This window comes from Pezoporus occidentalis, unplaced genomic scaffold, assembly GCF_034315485.1.
Source record: "Pezoporus occidentalis ecotype Australia unplaced genomic scaffold, CSIRO_AGI_Poc_V1 ctg103, whole genome shotgun sequence".
Taxonomy (NCBI): domain Eukaryota; kingdom Metazoa; phylum Chordata; class Aves; order Psittaciformes; family Psittacidae; genus Pezoporus; species Pezoporus occidentalis.
The window spans coordinates 1,412,329-1,436,385 of NW_026912812.1; the positions used below are offsets into that span (position 1 = coordinate 1,412,329).

The 24,057-nt window shown below is 39.8% G+C and overlaps 1 protein-coding gene across 1 annotated transcript; it reads right to left on the reverse strand.

Moving 5' to 3' along the window:
• Nucleotides 1-1,380: 1,380 nt before the first annotated feature.
• MACC1 (MET transcriptional regulator MACC1) lies at nucleotides 1,381-20,645 on the reverse strand. The gene is made up of 5 exons (XM_062616921.1): nucleotides 20,616-20,645; nucleotides 15,222-15,336; nucleotides 11,026-13,064; nucleotides 8,569-8,757; nucleotides 1,381-1,697 (listed from the first exon to the last, which is right to left on the reverse strand). The coding sequence occupies exons 1-5, from the start codon at nucleotides 20,643-20,645 to the stop codon at nucleotides 1,482-1,484; spliced, it is 2,589 nt and encodes an 862-aa protein (XP_062472905.1). The 3' UTR covers nucleotides 1,381-1,481.
• Between the last annotated feature and the right edge of the window lie 3,412 nt (nucleotides 20,646-24,057).

Genomic DNA, 24,057 nt, shown 5'->3' on the forward strand with positions numbered 1-24,057 from the left:
CTGGAGCAAAGTTCATTCCTCAGCCTCCTTCCTGAGTTATGCATGCTTTGGGAAAGCTTAGTGAAAGCAGTAAAGAAAGCAGGTTTGAGGAAAGGGGAGGGGAAGAGAAATGTTGAAGTTTACTGTTTTGTTTTAGAATCACAAAACCTCCCATCTTAGTAGAGATCAACTGAGATAACAGTGGAAGCACATGTTCTGGACTGAAATGCTACTATTCTGTGGTACTCCTGAAAAAATTTGTCTTTGTTTTGTCAACTGTAAGGGATGTCAGAATGCTGGTTGTCATGAGTATTTGCTGATGTTTCTCAACCAGTGTTGATCAAAGGTGCTCAAAATAGCTTTAACTTCCTAGATCTACCACTTAACTAAAAATATATTTAACATGTTAAAAAAAAAAAATAAAGTTGGTTAGCCTGAAGCTATTATTCAGCCTGTACTTTCTGTATTTATAATAAGCTATATTCAGTCATTGAAAGATTTTTATTGATAGCATCTAAGCAGTGTTCTTTTTTGAATATATGACTAATGATAATTAATCGCTGCATAAATAAATTAATCAAAAAAAAAACACTGTTAACTAGTTTTGAGAAAATAATAACCATCACCCATATTATTCATACAGTAAGGTAGAAGAAAATGGTAAACAGAAATGGGTATGAACTGTCTACAGCCCGTACACATACAAAACAGCTCTTCTCTATTTACCTATTTAATAACAAGAGTAGGATTAAGCAAATGATGAGAGGGATGGGCAGCGTACACCAAGGCGGCTTCCGGAATTTCTATTCAGCCAAATCAAGACAGGTTTGCTGGAATTAAAATAAATCAATAAATAAAAAGACACAAACCCTCTTGAGTTACATCAACAAACCAAACAAATCAAGTCACCTTCGACCACCAAATTGCCTCTTTTCCAGTCTTCAAAAAAAGCTGTTTAGGGACGACTGCACAAATATTTCCAGGTGCAAATAACTGTTGAATCCCTGTTTTGTAAGAGATGAGGTTAATTCTCTCCCAGTTGAAAAAGAATCCTAAAGTTTTTTCCAGGCTAACCTGCACCCCTTGACATAGAGTTGAGGGGTTTGGGCACTAACTAAAACAATGTATTAAATGTTTAGATTTTAATACTTCACTGAAAACAATGTAAACCTAGGCCCCACAGGCTGAAGTCATCCACGCATAGTTCTGTGTTTGAAAGTGATCTCCACATAGAAGTCAGTGCAATCAGAAATAGCTCCTTGTAGAAACTACCCTGTAGAATTCATGCCATTTTTGTTGACCTCACTAGTTTAATCCCCTCCTCTTTTCTTATTTACTCAGTAGCAAGATTTGGTGAACTATATCCAAGAACTGTGGGGCTTGACCCAACATCAGCTCAGGTAAAGCAAACTGCATTCTGTTGTGCTCTGCAAGCATCACTGAAACACAAGTATCAGCAGTACAGTTTCTCAAAAGAATTTCCCAAAACATATCTTGGTAGTCTATTCTTCTTCCTCCTTTTTGGAGAAAGCACTTGCCCTTAACACCTCCATGCAGTTCACAAGAATCAATGTTCCAGTTAACTCCCGCCAATGTTTTGTTACTGGGTTTTTCATTTTATCCAAGGCTGATTGCAGGTCTTGTAAGACATCCCTGTAACTGCCTCCATAATGGGCAGCCCACGTGTAGAGGAAGTCATATGCAGGTTTCCACATCATCTGAAAATAAAAGGGAAAAAAGTGAAAAGGTTTAGTTCCAGAAATTGAATTCTTAAGAAAAAAAAAAAAAAAAAGCTAAATTTTTCCAATGGTAGAAAAATCACAGACAAGAAAAAAGAAAACAGGTGTTTGATTCCTAGCCACACTGAAATGCTTTATCATAAAAGGCATGGTGATATATAAACTCCAGTAACCTTATGTACTTCATTTATATGAAATTCTCAAATCCTTAGAGGGGTAAAGAAAGAGAAATTCTTCATTCAGATGATTATCACCAATCCAAAATATATCCCTGTCTGAAAGTATAACTCAAAGAACAAGGAATATAAAGAAAACCCCTAGGTCATTTTTGCAATGCATACCCAACAGCAGTTTCCCTTTTGGAGTCTGGCTGTGCTTTTCGTGGTTAATGCCTCCTTTTGTCTCACTAATCAGCATCCTACTGTCCCTCTGCTTAACCTGGAACTTTTAAACTTGCTTCTTGCCTTTACAAAAAGGTTTTCCGGTAACAGCAGCTGGAAGTTGGGCCAAAGTCCAACTAGACCTTTACCTGGCTACTAACATAAAAGACAATAAAAAAATGTTTTAGAAATACACTGGCAACAAATGTAGAGCTAAGGAGAACCTCCATACTTTATTGGATGTTGGAAGTAACACAGTGACAAAGGATGAGGTACTTATCTTTGCCTCAGTCTTTAGCAGTAAGACCAATTGTTCTTGGGATACCCAGCTCCCTGAGATGGAAGACAGGGATGGGGAGCTGAATGAAGCCCCCATAATCTAAGAGGAAATGATTAGTGACCTGCTACAGCACTTGGACACACACCGGTCTATGGGGCCAGGTAGGATCTACCTAAGGGTACTGAAGCAGCTGCACAAGGACTCACTGAGCCACTTCCCATCATTTGCCAGCAGCCCTGGCTAACTGGGAGGTCCCAGTTGACTGGAGGTTAGCAAATGTGACACTCATCTACAAGAATGGTCAAAAGGAGGATCCAGAAAACTAAAGGCCTTTCAATCTGACTTCAGTGTCAGGGAATGCCATCACGTGGCAGGTAGAAGCAGGAGAGTCAAAAGCTTTTATAATTAATCTTTTAAAATCAGGACATGCTATTTAGAAAGAGTCCTGCAAGTAACAAAGGAAATTAAAAGGTAGGCTACCAGTACTCCTTATTGCAAACTACAGTATATTTTATGCTAAACAAATATGGAGGAGATCCTTAGCAAGTGTAATTTGTCATTGATCTAGTGACATTAATTAAGTTATGACAGCATGATTCAAATACCAAACAGGACTTACGTCTTTCAAAGTGCTGGTGTTCATGGTCTGCTCAGTTTACAAACAAAAAGATTGTTTTCCCAGATGCTGCTTTTCCAAATTTAACTTTGGCTATCCACTTTCTAGTTTCCCACTCCCCACTGGCAATAAAGGTTTTGCAAACAGTAATCAAGTTAGGAATTGTAGGGATGATACATACAAAAGCCACAAAAACTGTCCTAGAAGGCTCTGGCATCTGCTTTTTTAACACAAACACATTTATTATGCATTGTAATAAAAGCATATGTACTGAGGTGTGCAAATTTGTATATATACACACAGAAGTGATCAGGAAGTCCATTTTTTTTAACATCTTATTCTTTTTTAATGGAAAATCAGTTTTCATGGTTCTGAAGGATAACTCAGGAGGAAATCGGTTATTTCCTCAATATTATTCTATTAGCTTACAAATAAAAAAAACATAAATCTCTACTTCCTTCATATAAGCTTTACTTACTTCAATCTTTGTGGAACTGAGTAGCAGGAAGATTTCTTTACTCATAGTTCTGAGATTTTCTCCACATTTGGGCTAAGAACTTGCAACATACCCTAAGATTAATTCTGCAATAGTTTCTGTAAACATCTCCCTCAGCTTCTGCTGCCTTTGTCTCTTATCCCCAAATGGAAAAACCCATAGAACTCATATCCCCATTAGCACGTCTCACAGCCTGATTCGTCTGGTTTCTTCCTTCAGTTTAAGCCATAAAAAAGTGCTTTCAGTGAAGTTTCTCATTTAGGTCTACAGGAGGAAAGGGTATTATCATTGACCAAAAATGAATGGTGTCTAGCTCTCATTTTAAGCAAATCTAGATTAAGTCGTAACCAGAAGGTTACAAAAGGAGGAAAGAAAAGTGATAGGTGGGAAGAAGGAGAGTGATGAATTCTTTCCTTTTATTAAAGTCTATTTTGAAAAATGTTTTTTATGTACTACTGTAAATACTGTACATTACACCATACTCTAATGAACTAAAACAGCTCACTCTGCATGCATTTATGCTGAGACTAGAAAGTTTCTGGGGTATTATGTTTAGTTTGATAACCAAGGCAGCCAACAAGAGAAGCTGGGATTTCCTCATATTCTGCTGCTTGCTGCGCCTTTTCTCTGTCCCCTGCTTGCATTCCTTATATTCCTGCTAGGCCAAGACATTTGAAGAACTGGAGTACAGTGTTCTGTCTTCACTAGAATGTGAAAGACAGCGACTATGAAAACATGCTGTTGCTTTGCCTTGTGCTAAAGGTCAGTCTGACACTGCAGTTGGAAAATTGGCCAAAACATGTAAAATACAAATGCAGGTTTCTTCTACTCTGTCACAACTGATTTTTTTTCTTTTATTAAAAAAATTAATTATAAAAAAGGAGGAACAAAAAATGTATAAACTGGTCATTAGTGAAGCATGATTATCTCAGCAATAATCTACACATTCACCACACTGAGCTAACAATACAAACAAGGTTTCTAAGGTCCTTCTTCACATCCACATATTCACATGCATTGGGTGAACTGAATTGCAGTGACCTTCCTGAATTATATCAAAGATTTACAGGCAAAACATTAAATCACTACAGCATCCTGGGCATGTCTCATCTCAGGTGTGTACGTGAGTTTTCTCTCTGCTCCCACTGCCTCTGATGAGTAGGTAGAATCATAGAATCATAGAATATTTAGGGTTGGAAAGCACCTTAAGATCATCTAGTTCCAACCCCCCTGCCATGGGTAGGAACACCTCACACTAAACCATGTCATCCAAGGCTCTGTCCAACCTGGCCTTGAACACCACCAGGGATGGAGCATTCACAACCTCCCTGGGCAACCCATCCTAGTGCCTCACTGCCCTCACAGTAAAGCATTTCCTCCTAATATCCAATCTAAACTTCTCCTGTTTCAGTTTTAACCCATTACCCCTTGACTTATCACTACAGTCCCTAATGAAGAGTCCTTCCCCAGCATCCTTGTGGGCCCCCTTCAGATACTGGAAGGCTGCTATGAGGTCTCCATGCAGCCTTCTCTTCTCCAGGTTGAACAGCCCCAACTTCCTCAGCCTGTCTTCATATGGAAGGTGCTCCAGTCCACTGATCACCCTCGTGGCCCTTCTCTGGACTTGTTCCAACACTTCCATGTCCTTTTTATGTTGAGGACACCAGAACTGCACACAATACTCTAAGTGAGGTCTCACAAGAGCAGAGTAGAGGGGCAGGATCACCTCCTTTGACCTGCTGGTCACGCTCCTTTTGAAGCAGCCCAGGATATGGTTGGCTTTCTGGGCTGCGAGCACACACTGAAGCCGGCTCATGTTCATTTCCTCATCAACCAACACCCCCAAGTCCTTCTCCTCAGGACTGCTCTGAATCTCTTCTCTGTCCAACCTGTAGCTGTGCCTGGGATTGCTCTGACCCAGGTGTAGGACCTTGCACTTGGCATGGTTAAACTTCATAAGACTGGCATCAGCCCACCTCATAAACGTGTCAAGGTCCCTCTGGATGACATTCCTTCCCTCCAGGGTATCAACCGAACCACACAGCTTGGTGTCATTGGCAAACTTGCTGAGGGCGCACTCAATCCCACTGTCCATGTCAGCGACAAAGATGTTGAACAAGACCGGTCCCAACACCGATCCCTGAGGGACACCACTCGTTACTGGTCTCCAGCCAGACATTGAGCCATTGACCACAACTCTTTGTGTGCAGCCATCCAGCCAGTTCTTTATCCACTGAGTGGTCCATCTATCAAATTGATGTCTCTCCAATTTAGAGACAAGGTAATAATGATACCTACATCCTCTATAAAGTGATTTGGAATTTACTGATGAAAAGCACTTCAAAATCTAGGCACCAACAGTATGCACCTCAAGTTGCCTCTATGATCACCTAGGGGAAGATTTCTCCCACTGTAAAAATAATTAAAAGCAGAAACATTTTTCAACCAATCAATCCTCTTCATAGTAAACAGTCCTTGATGGGTAATTAATTAGTGCTTTCAGATAATCCACAATAATTAATGAAAAAAACTTATTACACCTCAATCTTTGCTGGGTTTCCTGTTTTCACACCAACTACTACTATTAATGGTAAAGTCTTTCCATTAGAAAATTCCAGGCTGGCAAAAGATTATTTTAGCCAGGGTTCTTTTGCACCTGTTAAGTAAAAGTGATGATCAGCAATCATCTTGAGATTAGTGAGACTAATGCTAACTTTGTAATAATGCTGGGGGCATCTCCACAAAGATAGAAATTTACAGTGCATTAGCTACATTCGTTTTGAATCCCTGCTGAATAATATACACAAAGCTTTGTAAATAAAATATTGCTTTCTGTATGTAGAAGTACAATTAACCAGAGCACTGAGAAGTTCAGAGGTCTGAAGAAAGCACTGAAACTCAGTATAAAGTACTGAAATTTAAGGTTAGATTCAAAGAATAGTGAGGATGCTGAGTATTCACATGAGATACCAGTGTCAGAAACCTGATGGGATTGGAACTCACACCTATGTGGGCAAACGCTATTACAAAGCTCACACAAAACCAATAAATACCCCATGAGCACACCCTAAGCCTTGAGAAATGATGTAATAAAGCAAAATTCTGATCTTTCATTGCTTGTTGAATGTTCTCTTAAAAAATGGAACAAACTGTATTACTGGGGGTTTTATGATAAATTCAACTATTCTGTATTCTGGCTGCAGACACTGTTATTGAAAGCCAGAGAATTTTGTAGGTGTTTTATCATTAAAATAATACAAAATGCTCCTAAAAATAAATTAATAGGGTGCATGAGCCAGGAGATGGGCTTCACAGAAATAGACACCCCTCTAAAACAAAGTAAATATATATTTTTTTAATATATTTTTATATATATGTATATATACAGTCATATATATGTAAAAAAAATAAAAAGGTATGGGACTGGAAAAAGAGTTTTAAGATTGTTTCAGTTGCACTGTCTGTTAGCAAAGGAGAAAACATTTCCAAATACCATGGAGACCAGTAGAGCCACATATCGTTCAGGTCTGTAATTCCTTCTCTAGAAAGCTGGTTTTGTCAGACAAGCACAGAAAGTTTAGTAAGTACAACAAAATCCTAGTAAGTTAGACAAGGCACTGTATGACAGTAAAAAATAAAAAAACAACAGAACAAGTAATGGAAATGAGAAGCATTCACATTATGTTGGATTTGAGTGCAAAAACATGGTGATTTTTTTTTCAGTAAAAGTAGCAAACTTCGGTAGACCTGAAGTTTTCTGAGGGAAAAAAAGAAAAAAAAAAAATGTAAGGAGGAAGGTGCATCCAGGCACAAGCAATATACCCAGAATAAGTAAAATAAATAAATAGACAAAATAGCTGAAAGAAAAGATCAGAGGAAGAGGTACAAAGTCATCTTGAGTATTGTGAAAATGTGAATGGGAAATAGTGATTTCTTTGGAATGCAGAGGTGAGAGAGAAGGAATTCAGGCTGGATCATGTGTATTACCTGCAATGATCAGGAGAAAGGTGGTACAGGCAGAGGGAGAGTGGAGCCTGAATGTAAGCACTAGAGGCAGGTCGGCCTGAGCATCATTCAGCAACTCGTATATAAGAGGATATTAGGATAATGCCCAGTCTGGGACCTAGAAGTCATTGGCATATAACTCCATGGGAAACAGTGGATCTATTGGATGTTTTGGTGTTAGAGAAATGCAGGAAGAAACTTGGTTGCCCAGGGAACCTGTGTCAGGAGCACAGGCTGGGCCTCAGCTCAGAGGCATGGACAAGGGCTCACCCTGCCTTGTGACATACCCAACATTGCGTGGATGCCATGGGTACCTCTGGGCACCTCAAATGGCACTAGAGATCTACGAGGACAACCTGACTTTTATTTAGAACTCATACTTTTGTATAAGCAGGGTGCTTTACAAAGAAGAGTAAATAGCATGACCTGCCTGACAAACTATGAAATTAAAACATGGATTTGCCCTGTTTATATAATAGGACAGAAGTGGAATTAGTGTCAGAGATTCCAACCTTTTGTCATACTACTCAAGCTAAATGATGATAAATATGACACAGGGACAGAAAAGTGTTAATGGTGGAGATAAGCTTCCTTTCATTGGAAAGAGCAAAAACTGTACTAAGGGTGATTTGAAGCAGCTGCTGAAAGGACTGGATGGACTTCCTTATTGAGTCTGAAATGACAACAGTGAAGTAAGATTAACAAGTGAACAGGACAGTAAGAAGGGACTGAATGTGGCCCTTGGTGTGGGAATAAAAAGCTGAAGCTCAAGAAAGAGACAAGGATCTCCACAGCCAATTTATTTGGCACAATAACACTGAACAACTGCTGCAAAGGAATATCTAGACAATTGCAAGCAAAAGTTGGAGAGAATTCCTCATATTGAAGGACTTAAATGAGAAAGTCAAAAAAATTAAATGAGAAGGCCAAACTGCAAAATTAAATTTAAAATTGAATTAAATCCAGAGGCCAAACTGCAAAAAGAAAGAAGTGCACAAAGCAAAGAAGAAAGATCTCTGGCTGTGTTTGTTCAGAGGAGAAAGTGTGCACACACCATTACATCTGAGCCTTACCTCCAGAGCTACTGCCCCATTTTTCCCTTGGTGGGGTACTTCATAAGCGTCAATTTGATGCTTTGTGAGTTGGGCTAACTTCTCCGCAAGCTCACGCCAGTATTTGCCAAGCTTGACAGCTGAAGTCAAAATGATTGTGTCCTGGGTAAGACGTGCCACTAATCCCTGGCAATCTATTTTCAAAAGTGCCTGCAACAATAATTTTCTTTAATTTTTCTTCACCAGTAATTACAAAAAGAACATCATAATTTAACAACACTGTTCTGCATTTCTAAGCAGACAGGAGGGCTTTTTGTCTGTGTTCTTACAAATATGTAACTATTTTTCCTACAAAAGGTGTTGCCAACAGTTTCAGAGGAAAACTGCCCACAAGGTAAAGAAAAAATTAAGCTGGCATTCAACTGCTTCAGCATTCCAGTGTCAAATGGATCCTGCCAGGCTTGGAGGAAAAATATGCTTCTCCAACAAAAATATATGGACATCAAATTTAGCTTTTGAAAGCATGGCATAAACTTAAAAATTAAGTTAGAACCCCATTACATTAAGGTGTGGTCCTTTGTCTGCTGCTTTTATGGAAAATGACTGATTACATTGGCCAGCACCTTTTGATTTACATCTTCCATAGAACTGATAATTTGCAGACCATTAAGCAGAACTGAAAGCGTCAAACTCTTCCCTCCTCCATGTCAAATGAGAAATTAATAACAAACAAATTAAAACCATTCCAGGAGTGAAACCCTGAAATGGAAGTATGTTGCATTCTCCTTTCTTTATCAGTTTGAATAAGGGATAAGGAGAAAAATAGGTGGTGGGTTTTTTTTTCTTCTCTTCAAATTAACAGCAAAATATTAACTTTTTCAGTGAAGGATCAAGAACAAAGTTCAGAAGTTTTCCTTGTTATTTAGATACTGATTTTTAGTAAAACATCAAGCATTTCTGAAGAAATCAGACATTTGTGTGATTTAATTGTAAAACATTTCTCCATAAAAGTCCTCATTGCAAGCAATAGAATTTTGGTATGCAGAGTAGGCAAGAAGCAGACTATAGTGTACAGTGCCAAGTCCCCCTATACTTTGGCAAAATGGACACAAAGTTGTTCAGTTGGCCTTTGCCTTAATAATCAAGAACCCTATAAAATGTAATAATACGACATTAATTGAAAGAAATGACCAGTAAATTCTACCCAAAAGTGACACGGATGGTATCTAGTTTTAAGCCTAGCTTTATAAAGATAGGGACCTGCATTGGCACTTCAAAATCATACATATTTCAACAAAACAGGACATATTATTAATCTGTTTATTCCCCACTTTTGCCTATTCTATAATAAACTCTATTTCACTGTATTCAATTAAAAGTCTGGATCATTTTCACCCTTAACTCCAACCTCCCCTTTTCATACAGAGTTATGGTGGATTAAACTGCACCTCATACTTGCTCAATTTTATTACACACAGTCTAATGCAGTCTGAAGAGTTCTAAGTGGCCACTGCTACCAAAATATTCTGATTCCTGCTGAAAGTGATTTCAGCACTTCGAAGGGGATAGTCTAGTTTTGAGAAGTAAGTCCTGTTAAGGTTTACAATTCAGGCTAGTCAAAAGCCTCTAGATGAAAGGCTATAGTGTGAATTTTAAACACACACTTTTATAATACTTTAGTTTTATATCAGAAATTTAATTCTCTTCTGTCCCTATATAGGCTGGTAGACTTTTCAGTCAGAGCCAAGGACAGTGTTGAGTAGCCATTAATTCCAGATTAATTTGCATACAGATCCATAAGTAAATTAAGATGGTGAACAATGCAACCTATTACCTGGCAGCATTTAGAATAAAACCACTTTTGATTCACATGTAACTGTTCTGAATCACACAGAAGTTGCTCATTGGCTTACAAATGAGGCCCATGAAAATATATACTGAAATACGTGCAACATTGACTATAGAATTATCGTGTGTCAATAGAAAATCTTGTCTTTAACACATGGGTCAAGATTTCCTTGCTTTAAATATAAGAAGATAACTTAGACATGCAACTTAGGCTACAAAAATGTATATAGATAGTGGCATTTCCACACTATAAGGTTACTGAAAACTTCTCAATGGGAATAAGAATTGCTCAGGAAAGGAATTTACCATAATGACTTCCATAACAAACCTATTTCAATCATGGCTATTTAAAAAAAAACACTAAAGTCAACTCAGTCAACCTACTAAATGAGCAAGGTTCCTGGAACATTTACAGAGCACTGTTTAGAATTAATTCATCAAAGTATTATTTATTCTTCATGACAGTCTGGATGTATTTTCCATCTATAGGTGTCTACAACTTCTAGTAATATGTTCAGGTCTGTAAAGATTCCCACAAGGGTGCAGGACCATGTTTTCTTGTTCGCACTTACTATTGAGTAGTTTCTTCTCAATGCATTCCCAGTAACCACTAATTCATGCAATACTTACAACAACGAGCTCATAAAGAAATAGTCTTTTTTTTTTGTTAGCATGGCAGTCTTCCTTCATCCTCTTGATAACATGTGCAACTCTCTCTGATTCTTTATCAGCATGTGCCTCATTAAAGTCATCCAAAGACATATGTGAATACCCTAGCACCTCAGCCAAAGGTCTCCAGTCATAAACACTCTCTGATACTGTAGACAGAACTACTGAGTAGATGTAAGTCAGTTTTTTGAATGGCAATGCAATTTGTTCAACAAGATTCCTGGTTGTAAGCTCACTATCTGCAGTGTCCATAGCTTGTTCTTCGGAAATCACTTTTATGTTTTTGCAATGTACAAGACCAATCTTTTTCCTGAGAACTCCTACATACCACTCTTTTACTTTAGTTTGTCCCACAGCTTTTATTTTATCTTCACCAAGAAGTGCTATTGTGTCCCCTTTAAAATATTCTAGCAAATAGTCAATCTTATTTTGACGTAACACAGTTTTCAAAGCGACTCCATAAGTATTAACACTCAAGGCTTTATCTTGGAACTTTGGGTATTTAACTGTTGGTATTAAAAGCCATGGCTCAGACTTGATTTCTTTGCAGTTTTGTAAGCGCTTTGGCCTATTGATAATTGCACTTAATTTTGGAGCTGGATCAGGAGTTGTAACATGGAACTGTGTTATATGGCTACTTTTTGAGACTTTAATCTGAACGAGGAAAACAAAGAAATGTATCTCCTTACATCCAAGCATGGAAAACAGGAATTGCTGGCGGACCATTTCACCAGTTTTCAGCTCTTCCTCTTTAATTTTTTTGCTTTGTTCTTCCACCTTCACTTCAAAATCTGGATCACAGGACACCAAAGAAATGTTTAGATCTTGTGGCTTTTCAAGCAGAAATGTATGTTTTCCCCACAGCTGAAACACAACAGGAGGCATGTTTTTCCCGCCCTTTTTTATATCACAAATCGTGAGTTTTCCTGGAATGTAGTTATGACCAAAGACTGTAAAAACTGCTGTAAAAGATGGATGAATGTGTTTGGGACCATAAATTCCAACTGAGACTGTTCTATGGACATAGTCCCAGACATTAGTTGCTGGAGGCTGGATTTTGTTTGCTTGTACAGCAATCACTGCATACATCACATGACTTAGGTCCGTTAGCTTCACTTGTATGGTATCTTGATAAGTGTAGCAATTGTCTAGCTTCTTAAAAGGCCCCTCTTTGTTGAGACTAAGAAAGCACACAATGTCACTCATAACTTGGCTGAGGGGATCATTCTTCACTTTAGCTGCGACTTTCACCTCTAGGAAAATGGCTTCCCTTGTGTTCAGGTTGCTCAGCCTAAGTTCTATCAGAGGACTTACAGTGCTAGACATCTCATTGTTAAATGACGATGGAGGGTTAAGGATAGCCTTTAAACCGACTTCTTGGAATTCCCCAGGTAATACATGACCCACAGGGACATGAACGTTGATATCTGAGTCAGGTAGCTGTACTGAACCCCCTTCATGATTCAGTTTACAAACTACATGGATGTCTGTAGCTTGTGTTTGTGCCCATCCAGGACTATGACTCATGGCTTCTAAATCTAGACAAGACCGTGTGAGTTGTCGGTGACTCAACCAAGCCATCTTGTAGGCTTCACGGTCATTTTGAAGCCATGCCATGTCCAAAGCTATAGGGTTTTGAAGTGTTGTCTTGCGAGGATTAAATCTTCTGTTATCAACAATATCCAGGAAGTCAGAGACACTCTTGGATCGTCCAGATCTTCTTGCTGAAGTCTTTCTTAGAAGACAGTCAATATCTAGCTCATCGCCTGAGGAAGCCAGAGAATCCATGTTGTTAGAAACTTTGGAGAATAAATAGGGTTTTGCTTTTAAGATCGAAAGGTATTTATTATTTTCATTTCTATTTGAAGCAGCTATGTCATGTACAAAAGGATTGGAGGCTGACAGTTCATTCCAGAAGGGATTAGTCTTGGAAACAACATTGGTCTGTCTGAATACATCAGACCAGTCAATATCCAAATCTGATTTGCTTTCACTGACATCTGTTTCAAAGAAAAAACAGAAGCATTTTCTAAAGCACAGAGACTTGAGACATTCCATTAATTTCCAACTGATAGTCTGTTAAGCTAACAAGTGACTAAATTTATCCTCCTATAATGCATATAGATAATTTATATATTTCTCCTTCAAGTTTTTAAAGGGTATTAATATTGGTTTCTAAATAGCATTAAGAATCTTTGCTAATATAAAGATGGCTAACAAATTAGAGGTGAAGGATGTAAAGCATCTTTTGCAAGGTGCTGATTGTTATCAACTATGACTATTAATTGGCATCAAGTATGATAAGGTCCCATGAGGTTTAAATACTTTTATTCCAGTAATCTTTGGCCTCTTACAAAATGCTATGGATGTCTCTCTTTTCTGTCTCTCTGCAAAGATTAAATAACTACTGTTTCATTTTTCAAACACTGTACACAGTACAGACAAATGTATTATTCAGGATTCCTTTTCGTGTTAGTGCACATGCATTTAATTGATAACAGCACTCTTAGAATTTATCTTGGTGTGTGTGGAATTTGTTATACTGGCTTTCCATTAAAAAAAATTGTTATAATTTATGAGGTCTTCTACCATTTGAAGTTTGGAGAGAAACGTTTTTGTGGCTACTAACTTTTCTGAGACTGTACTTTAATAGACAAGTGGGGGGGTGCAATATTTAAATATAATTTTAACAAAAATACCTATTATTAATTAATGCCTGTTTCTTATGAAGGCAAGGTGTGATTATATTTTATATTAGTAACTGTTCACAGAAGTTGGTTTATAGGTTGGATTAAGACTCACACTTCTGGCAACTAATAGAGTATCTGCAGCTTTTTGTGCTAAGGGTTTCTATTACTTCAGTTTTCCATTATTTTGCTACATATATAAAGGTTAATCCATGTGTTTTTTGTACATCCTTGTAAAGAATTTTAATTCAACATTTCTATTCTTTCAGCATATCTATATCCTTCATTATTACACTTTCCATAGTACCTTCTATCTGCAAGGTTACTAATTATTGCTCAATTGCAAGGACAGCACATTCATCCACAAAAAAAAAAAAAAAAAGTTAGTATGTTTTTTCATGTCATCTGTCATAAATTGTGACAAAAAGCCAAAACCATAATTTTTTTCCACAGTTCTAGAATAATCCCAATTTGAAAGAACAAAAGCGGAATTTACCTGCTCCCCAGTTGCCCATCAGCAAGGCACTGTTTTGAGAAGAGCCTTCCAGGTGAGCTGCAGGGGATAGCAAGCCCAGGACACCAGCCATGGTCAGAACCACCAGATAGAGCTGGGCTGCTCAGCACCAGCTGAAAAGTCCTTTTGTTTCACAGGCCAAAAGCTTTCCTAGTACTGTGATGCTATTATAGTCAAATCATTATCAGCTATTAAAAATTAAATTAACTAGTCCCAAAAGAAATGCGAGGGGTTTAGCCCGGCTTTTTCCCACACCTAAAGGGTATGTTTCTACAGAAATATTCTGAGCAGAAAACTCTGGCAGAGCCTGAGTCATTAGGCCAGACACTTTCTCACACCAAGGTAACAGCACAGATTACTGGGTGCAAGAGGTTAGAGAGGAAGCAATTCCTTCTCCCCAGCTCACACAGCAAGTGCCAGGTTCACTGTTACTCCTATCTGCTGCTGGACAAAAAAGCTAGGAGAATTCCTGCCTTGTGGAGGCAAATGTTTTCTTAACTTTTGGGTTAAAACAGCAATGAGAATAATGAGACTCTGGTTTTTAAACTGGCCTAACTCCAAAATTACCTTGCCTTCCTGGTTCTTAAATCCCAAAATTAATGTAGTTTGGCTAAGAACTCCCTCTTCTCTTCCATGTCCTGACATTTATTTGCGCAAGGTTAAGGACTCCAGCTCTTCCTGCCAACCTGTCTGACCCATGTTTGCTATGGCAGAGGACAGAGGACTTCTCTTATATGACAGCAAGTTTCTTCTAGGGGACCTTGTGAAAATCCCCAGTGTTCTGACTTCAGCGACATCTACAATGGCCTGAGTAGTGCAAGACACAAGCAATAAAAAATAAGAAGTGTACAGTGGTTTACAGAGTACCTAAAGCTCCTGACATTATTTAGAGTTTTTCAGAAATAAAAGACTTTAGGCCAAGAGCCTTAGTACAGAAAGTAGCAGAAGAAACTTACTGTAGCTGCCTGAAGGTGTCCAGTCATCCACATCAATCAAAGTCCCCTCTGACCTGCTCCTTGGAATCTCTCCGCTGGTTAGGGAATCTGTTCCACTACTGGAAGTGTTTACCTCCTAGGAAACAGTTAAACATATAAACCATCAGCAAGTTTGCATTTGAAAAAGGGGAAACTGTTGAAGAATAATTGAGTTTTGCTGCTGTGATGTGACACAAATGGAAAAAAAAGTGAAGTTATAGTCTGCCCAAGAGCACCACAATCCTGAGTCTTACTATCTCATTTGCAGCAAAAATGCCAGATGTTACAGCTGTTGCACAATATGGTACACCAGTCCATAGCGAAGGTCAATAGCCCACATAATTCAACATTTTGCAATTGGAACTGAGCCAATTGTACATTAACTTCTGTTCGGGTCTTTTTTAAAAAAGAAACATCCTAATATCTGTTTTCAGATAAGTTTGACTAGAATCATGACAGGTGCAGAGACAGCTCTGTCCCTTCCTTTGCCAATTAATATAAAGGACATCCAATTATTCCTGCTTCAATTGAAAGCAGCCTCACGACTACATGCCTTGGTCCTTATGGGGGATTTTAACTACCCCAATATTTGCTGGAAGACTTACACAGCCAGTCATTCACAGTCTAGGAGGTTCCTCCAGTGCATTGATGATAACTTCTTAATGCAAATGGTGGACAAACCAACTAGGAAAGGAGCGCTGCTGGATCTGGTACTCACCAACAAGGAGGGTCTGGTTGAAGTAATGACGGTCAATGGCAGCCTGGGCTGCAGTGACCATGAGATGGTGGAGTTTAGGATTCTATGTGGGAGGAATAGAATACCTAGCAAGGCCACATTTCTGGATTTCCGAAGGGCCAACTTTGGCCTCTTCAATCAATTGCTAAGGGAAGTCTCATGGGAAAGGGTACTAGGTGGTAAAGGGGCTCAAGATAGTTGGTCAGCATTCAAGGACCACTTCTTCAAAGCTCAGGATCAGAGTGTCCCAATGAGTAGGAAGTCAAGTAGGGGAGCCAGGAGACCAGCATAGTTAAACAAGGAACTGCTGGGCAAACACACGGAAAAAGAGAATCTATGGATTATGGAAGGAGGGGCTGGCCACTTGGGAGGAATATAGGACAGTTGTCAGAGAATGTAGGGAGGCAGTTAGGACAGCTAAGGCCTTCTTGGAACTTAATCTTGCAAGTCAGGTTAAGGACAATAGAAAGGTCTTCTCCAAATACATAGTAGATAAAACTAACACAAGAGGCAATACAGGCCTACTGCTGAACGAGGTGGGTGCCCTGGAGACAGAGGATATAAAGAAGGCAGAGGTGCTGAATGCCCTCTTTGCCTCTGTTTTTACTCCTGCAGACTCTCCCCAGGGGACCCAGATTCCTATAGCCCCAGAAGAAGTCAGGATAAAGGAGGAGTTTGCTTTGGTAGAGGAGGATTGGGTTAGGGATCAGTTAAGTAATCTGGACATCTATAAATTGATGGGTCCAGATGGAATACACCCGCGGGTGCTGAGGGAGCTGGCGGAGGTCATTGCTGGGCCACTCTCCATCATCTTTGGTAAGTCGTGGGAAACTGGAGAGGTGCCTGAGGATTGGAGGATGGCAAATGTCACGCCAGTCTATAAGAAGGGAAAGAAGGAGGACCCAGGTACTTATAGACCGGTCAGCCTTACCTCCATCCCTGGAAAGGTGATGGAACAACTTATTGACACCATCTCTAGACAAATCAAGGATGAGGGGGTCATTAAGAGCAGCCAACATGGCTTTACCAAGGGGAAGTCATGTTTGACCAACCTTATAGCCTTCTATGAGCAAGTATCTAGGTGGATGGATGATGGTAGAGCAGTAGATGTGGTTTTTCTTGATTTCAGTAAGGCATTTGCTACTGTCTCCTACAGCATCCTCATAGATAAGCTAAGGAAGTGTGGGCTTGATGATCAGGTAGTGAGGTGGATCAAGAACTGGTTGGAAGGAAGAAGGCAGAGAGTTGTGGTTAATGGGGCAGAATCTAGCTGGAGGTCTGTGACTAGTGGAGTCCCTCAGGGGTCGGTGCTGGGACCAGTGCTGTTTAATATCTTCATCAACGACCTGGATGAGTGAACTGAATGTACCCTCAGCAAGTTCGCTGATGATACTAAACTGGGAGGAGTGGCTGACATACCAAAGGGCTGTGTTGCCATTCAGCGAGACCTGGACAGGCTGGAGAGCTGGGCGGAGAGGAACTTGATGAAATTCAATAAGGGCAAGTGTAGAGTCTTGCATCTGGGGAAGAACAACCCCATGTACCAGTACAGGTTGGGGGCTGACCTGCTGGACAATAGTGAAGGGGAAAGGGACCTGGGGGTCCTAGTGGATATGAGGATGACCATGAGCCAGCAATGTGCCCTCGTGGCCAAGAAGGCCAATGGCATCCTAGGGTGCATTAGAAAGGGTGTGGTTAGTGGGTCAAGAGAGGTTCTCCTCCCCCTCTACTCTGCCTTGGTGAGGCCGCATCTGGAATATTGTGTCCAGTTCTGGGCCCCACAGTTCAAGAAGGACAGGGAATTGCTTGAAAGAGTCCAGCGCAGAGCTACAAAGATGATTAAGGGAATGGAGCATCTCCCTTATGAGGAGAGGCTGAGGGAGCTGGGACTCTTTAGCTTGGAGGAGACTGAGGGGTGACCTCATCAATGTTTACAAATTTGTAAAGGGTGAGTGTCAGGATGATGGAGCTAGGTTTTTTTCAGTGATATCCAGTGATAGGACAAGGGGCAATGGGTGTAAACCGGAGCATAGGAGGTTCCATGTGAACATCAGGAAAAAATTCTTTACTGTGAGAGTGACAGAGCACTGGAACAGGTTGCCCAGGGGGGTTGTGGAGTCTCCTACGTTGGAGATATTCAAGGCCTGCCTGGACAAGCTCCTGTGTGATGTACTGTAGGTTACCCTGCTCTTGCAGGAGGGTTGGACTAGATGATCTTTTGAGGTCCCTTCCAACCCTTAGGATTCTGTGATTCTGTGATTCTTCCTTTGCTCTTCCCTGAGAGAACATCAGGTCAGATATTCTTTTTTAGTCTGTACATGAATGATGTAAAGTACCCTTCCTTAGGGCCCACACCAGCACAGCAACAGCCCAAAGAGGGGACATTCAGGTCTCTCCTCTTCCTTGTTCTGGCTACAAGAAGTTCTGTTCGGTTTTGATGCAGTTTGCACATGGACTGAACTACATGAAAGCTGTAAAACAGATGCTGCAGTTGAGAGACAGTCAACAACAAAACTATTGCAAGGGCAGAGCAGAAGGGGAATCCCACCAAGGCAGGCAACAGGAGGGTTAACCTTGCAAGGTACCTTTTGCCTGATGCTATTTTCAGCTGCCCAGAAAAGCGAGTTGCAGGTCTTCAAAGGGGCACTGAGTGTCCTACATGCTGAAGCTGTCCCGGAAACAGAAGGGAAATAAAATATTCTAGATCCTTTTGTGCAGGAATGCTCAAGTTAGTGCTATAAACCAAGAGGCCATTTAGTGAATGCCCCAGAATCCTGTCATTGATCCTATACATAGTGAGGTATAAACGCTAATACACAATAAATACATTAAATGTGTGGTTGAAAAGAAAACCCCCAAATAAACAAGGAAAATAAAAAAAAAAAGAAAAGGTAAAAAAGACAGAATGTTTTTTTTTGGTCCATCCACAGGCTACAATAGCCAGTTTTGTGGAAGACTCTGAAATATTGCAGCCGGTTACTTCTGCAGTAACAACTGCAGCCTAAGCAGATCTCTTGCTGTGACTGTAAGAAAAGGAATTTTCAGTTACAGTTCTAGTAGGTGAGTTATGGGAAAAAGGAAGCATACCTTATATCAAAGCATTACTGAATAGAAACTGTAAGTCAGCTATCTGTTTCCATTGCAAAACACAATGGTTTAAGACAACTTTTCTTTTTTTTTCACTGCAAATGTAAATTGGTACTTTTTATTCTTCCCACAAGAGCTCTCTTCAGCTAATGGCAATTCGTCCAGGTACTGATTTGCACTCAGGCAGGATGCAAGGCTGAGGTCAGCCCAATTGTTACCCAGCCACTCTGCTATCACAAGGCTGTACGGACTTTCAGGTTCGTCTGTTACCAGAAATGTCAGATGTTGGCTTTAGAACTCCTGATTTCAGACAGTAGTGAAAAATAGCTTCCAAGACTAATACTTTGAGGCTCCTGCTATTAATACCCCCACCTGAACCAAACTGGGAATGACGATGACTCTTTAAACCCAACACCATAATTCCAAGATCTGACATCCAATACCTGTTTAAAAATATCACTGTTCCTTCTGTCTCTGATAAAAGACAGTATCTTTGATAATGTGTACAAATTCCTCCAAAGGAAATAAATTTTGCTTTAGTGTTGGCAATAAATACACTGCAATTTTAAAAAGTAGAATTTTTCTTTGCACATTTATTGGGATTTTAGACTACAGATACCTTACACAGGTGTAATTAAACCTCCCCAATTCCTGAAGCAGGAGCCTAAAATAAAAATCTTGCACGTTTATACGATGTGTTCAGTTTTTCAACATTTTGAGATGCAGCGTCTGACTGATAACTTATTGATCAATTGACATGAGAATCTAAGAACAGTTCTTTAAACAGTTAAAAGACCCACAATTGCTTCAGTAGCTGTATGAAGTGGGAAGCAGTAAGGATAAGGAAAGTATACAAGAGTGCAAGTAGATGCACAGTTGCTAAAACAGGAAACCCAAAGGGAAGGGAAAGGGAAAGAAAAGCAATCTCTTTACACAGTGTGAGTATATTGCCAGAGACATAACAACAAGATTACATATGGAAGTTTTATAAATACTAAGAATTTCTGCAAATAGAATAAGCTATTTCCTAAAAGTTCCCTCGGGGAACTCCTTAAAACCTTCACCACTAGCCTGGCACAAGGACAGAAGAGGCAGATACTGGAAAGGAAAACAGCTTTCAAAAACAAGTCATGCTTCCCCACCCCAAAAGCGTATGTGAGTGTGATGAGGAAGCCTTTGTGATTCAGGCACATTTTCGGGCCAGCCAAGAAGAGGACAAGAGAAGGGGGGGAGATATAATCAGTTCTGGGCAAAAGATGACTGTGTCTGGTCAGCATGTTAAGGGATGTGGGAAATGCTGGGGACAACCTGTACACACACCATCGGCTACCAGGCAATGTGCCTTCTGAACATGGTGCCTTACATGAACTGGCACCACATCCTGTCTCTCCTGTGTTCCAGCGTAAGTGCTGGCAATGTATAAATCCCTAGTGTCTTTGTATGAGATTAGAAAAACAAGAAAATCCAATGCTCCCCCTTTTCCATGAGTACATTCGGTGATAAAATAGCATCTCAAATTTTTCATAGGATAACACTATTAATTAGGAACCTACCTGTACAAATCCAGAAGAACTATCATGCATAGAAAAAAGATCAATGCATATGGGATATAAAACCACGCTCGTCAGTGGCAAAGGGGAAACCCTTTTGCTGAAAAAATCTGAGAATTACATATAGGAAGAATCTGGAGCTAAGCTTTTCATTTGCTATAGCTACCGAGTAAGAAAGATGTAAACTGACAAGTGCATAATGGTGCAAAGGATGATTTGACTGACAGCATGTCAGCTCACAGTGTGAAGTGAGCAGGGAATGGAGAAGTGAAGAGACTGGAAAGAGATCAGCTATGGAGGTGACCAGGGAGTGAACTTGAGTGACTGCTGAGAGATGTGGCAGTTTTATGTGTAAGGGCAAAAAACAGTGTGCCAGGTGTACTTTGCTGTTCAAGGCTGGAGTGCATCGCTTGACCCATAAAACAGCAGGACTCAGGACCCAGGGTGCTGCTGGCAGGCATGTTGCAGCACTGTTACAGGGGAAGAAAAATGCATTAGAGGAAGAAGAAAGTCTCAGGTAGAAAGTTCAGTTTCACAGAAGTCAGGAGACAGAATTTCTGCAAATGGAATTTGTGCTGCATGATGCCTCCAGAAATCTCTTCCAGGTCTTTTAAAATTCAAGTGCACTGCTTTTTTTCTTTCCAGTCTCTTTACCAAAGAAAATATGTCCTGCTGTGCTTAAAATAGGGGTAAGGAAGAAGATAAAAAAAGCCCAAAAGCAAACACTTTTGCCCTCACTGCCCTCAAAAATGAGAGAGAACACATTACTCTCTGTTTTTTAAATATCAGCATCCCAGAGCAAAACACTAGCAATTTTCCTTTGATTTAATCTTAACCCTTCTTCAAAAGCAGGTTGTATTAAGAGCAGAGCTCTCCCATAGCAGTGCCTTCCCATGGTCTCTTACACGAACCTTACACAAACAGTACTACTCAGCCATACCATTATTCACAAAGATTCATGGCCTTCATATCCAGAGGATGAAGCTTATGTGTTTACAGAGGCAGGACAAGCAACAGAAGGAGGTGTTGCAGATATGCTTCATTCCTCAGGCTTGCTTTTAGCTGTCACAGGGAAAAACAACTTGCTAGTTATATAGTGTGGGTTGTTAGACTTAAAAGTTTATTGCTGAAAAAAGGAACAAGGTATACTCACCAGAATGTTAAATATGGTGATCTGACCAAATACTGAATATACTGAATTATTTAAATTCTATTACATAGACAGAAGAAAAGGAATTCTAAAGAAAAAACAATACACAGAAGAGAGACGGTTTCAGAAGGCAGTACACATCACCATCAAATCTAAAACACTGCCTCTTCTCTGCAGATTAATATGTTCCTAGGTAACATTACAGTAATAGGTCATATTTTAACAGTCCTTTGGTACCTGTGACCTGGAACAGCTTTATACAGCTCAGAGTTTGGACCTGATTTTACCAATATGGTTACAGGGCTGAACTGTGGCGCTGCAGCTAATAGCAGTACAGGATATCAAACAAAACCTTCAGTTGAAAGTGATAAAGTCTTTGACTTATTCTCTTAGCCTGGTGCACATGGTGCAGTCAAGGAAATGGAGCTGTATCTCATTTTGAACAGAAACAGAAATGGCTTTTAATGTTCACCTTCGAGAGATCTCAACCCTTACCTTGCTAATGCTTGGCAGCAACCTTGATGCTTTAGTATGTCCCTATTACTTATAACTTTGCCTATAATGATAGAAAATAATTTCAATTGATGCATCTGCTGGTTTCCTCTGCTGTTAAAATAGCTGTCAAGTTTGGTAGCTACTTTTTCAATGTTCTGAAAATTTATCACCCTGTGGGAACTGCAGAGCCATTACACTCCTTCCTGAACCTGAAGGGTGTAAGCTTTCTGCAGACCCAACACTGCTGCTTGTTACTGACAGAACTGCTTCTGGTAATACTGCATCTGAGCTAGCATAGGTAGAGCTAGTAGTCTCAGCACAACAAAAACAGGGTTTGAAGTGGGTCATCCTCTCAGTAGATTTCCACAAGTTCACAAGTAGGTTTTTACAGTTCTGGGTGGCCCAGAACTGACTGTTTTACAGCCTGTACGCAAGCAAAAATTACTATATCATAAACACTCCCTCTGCAAAGCAAGTATCCTTCCTTCCATTCCAAATATCTGTGCTTCTAAAACTGCTTGCTGTAAGCATAAGAGCTAGAACTTTATTTTTTCCCCAATTGCAAACTTTACATTTGGGAATATTGCTTTCCAGAATCCTCAAGAATGTGTAGTTAAGTCTTGATGTCTTTGAGGTTTCAGCTACCAATCTGAAATACTCCATGCTTCCTCTTTGGCCTCAAGAAAAAAAGATATGTTGCCTTCTACTTACATTAGTAAGTAACTTTTTAAAGAACAGAAGATGGAAAGTAAAGATATCACTAACAAATCACAGAATCATAGAATCATAGAATCGTTAGGGTTGGAAAGGACCTTAAGATCATCTAGTTCCAACCCCCCTGCCGTGGGCAGGGATACCTAATGCTAAATCATATGAATTAAAGGATCCAACTTCATACTGTTAAATTGTAATATTTCCTCTTTTTGCTGAACAGAGAAAACTGCAAGTGTATTAGCTTATTTTTTTCTATGAACTCATCTCCTTACTACCTTGAAAAAGCCTCCGATTTCTTCTTCTTTATTTAATTAGACTTTACTTGCAACCAAGCTGCATGCAGAAATTACACTGGGTCTTTGAGCAGTTTAGCTGTTAGTGTCAAGTGGAGATAAAGCCCTTAGACGTCTGCACACTAGCTTGGCTTAGAGCCTACTCCCAACTATGCACAGCCTTTATTATGCTCTTCCCCAGGAAAGGTTCGTGTCTCTGTTAATGCCAAAAGTCAGCTTTGCAGACTGACAGATAGGAACTGTGGCCTTTGAGGGCAGGAAACAGTGGTATGGGACAGAAGGAGAAGTAGGTTTAACAGTATTGAATGATTTACAATCTCAGAGGTAAATTCAAGGATAATAAAATAAATTCTTTTTTTTTAAGAGGCAGAAATCCTTTGTATGCCTCAGTGTCACAGTGACATGACCAAAAAACCCAAAAGAAGCTTTCTCTGTCCCGAAGACTTCATTTTGGCAACATCTGACTCTTCCAGTTACATATAGAAAATACTGTATCTACTATCCGCCCAGAAAGCAAGTAAAGCATCCAGTTTCTAGACAATCAAACCCAGGTCAAGTAATGAAGTAGTTTTTCATTAGGAACTGACAATCAGGCATTTAGGAGTCATATGTTTATAGAAATAATTACTTTTAAATTTAAAGGCTGAGCACAGGCAAGCCAAAATTCCTTCTCACTTGTCAACATTTAAATCTCATCTGGTCCAGTGATGTGAGTACAAAAGTTGTGCTCTCTTTACAGCACCAGGGCAAAGCAGAATGCACCAAATAACCCTCCTGGAGAGAAGGGCCTGTG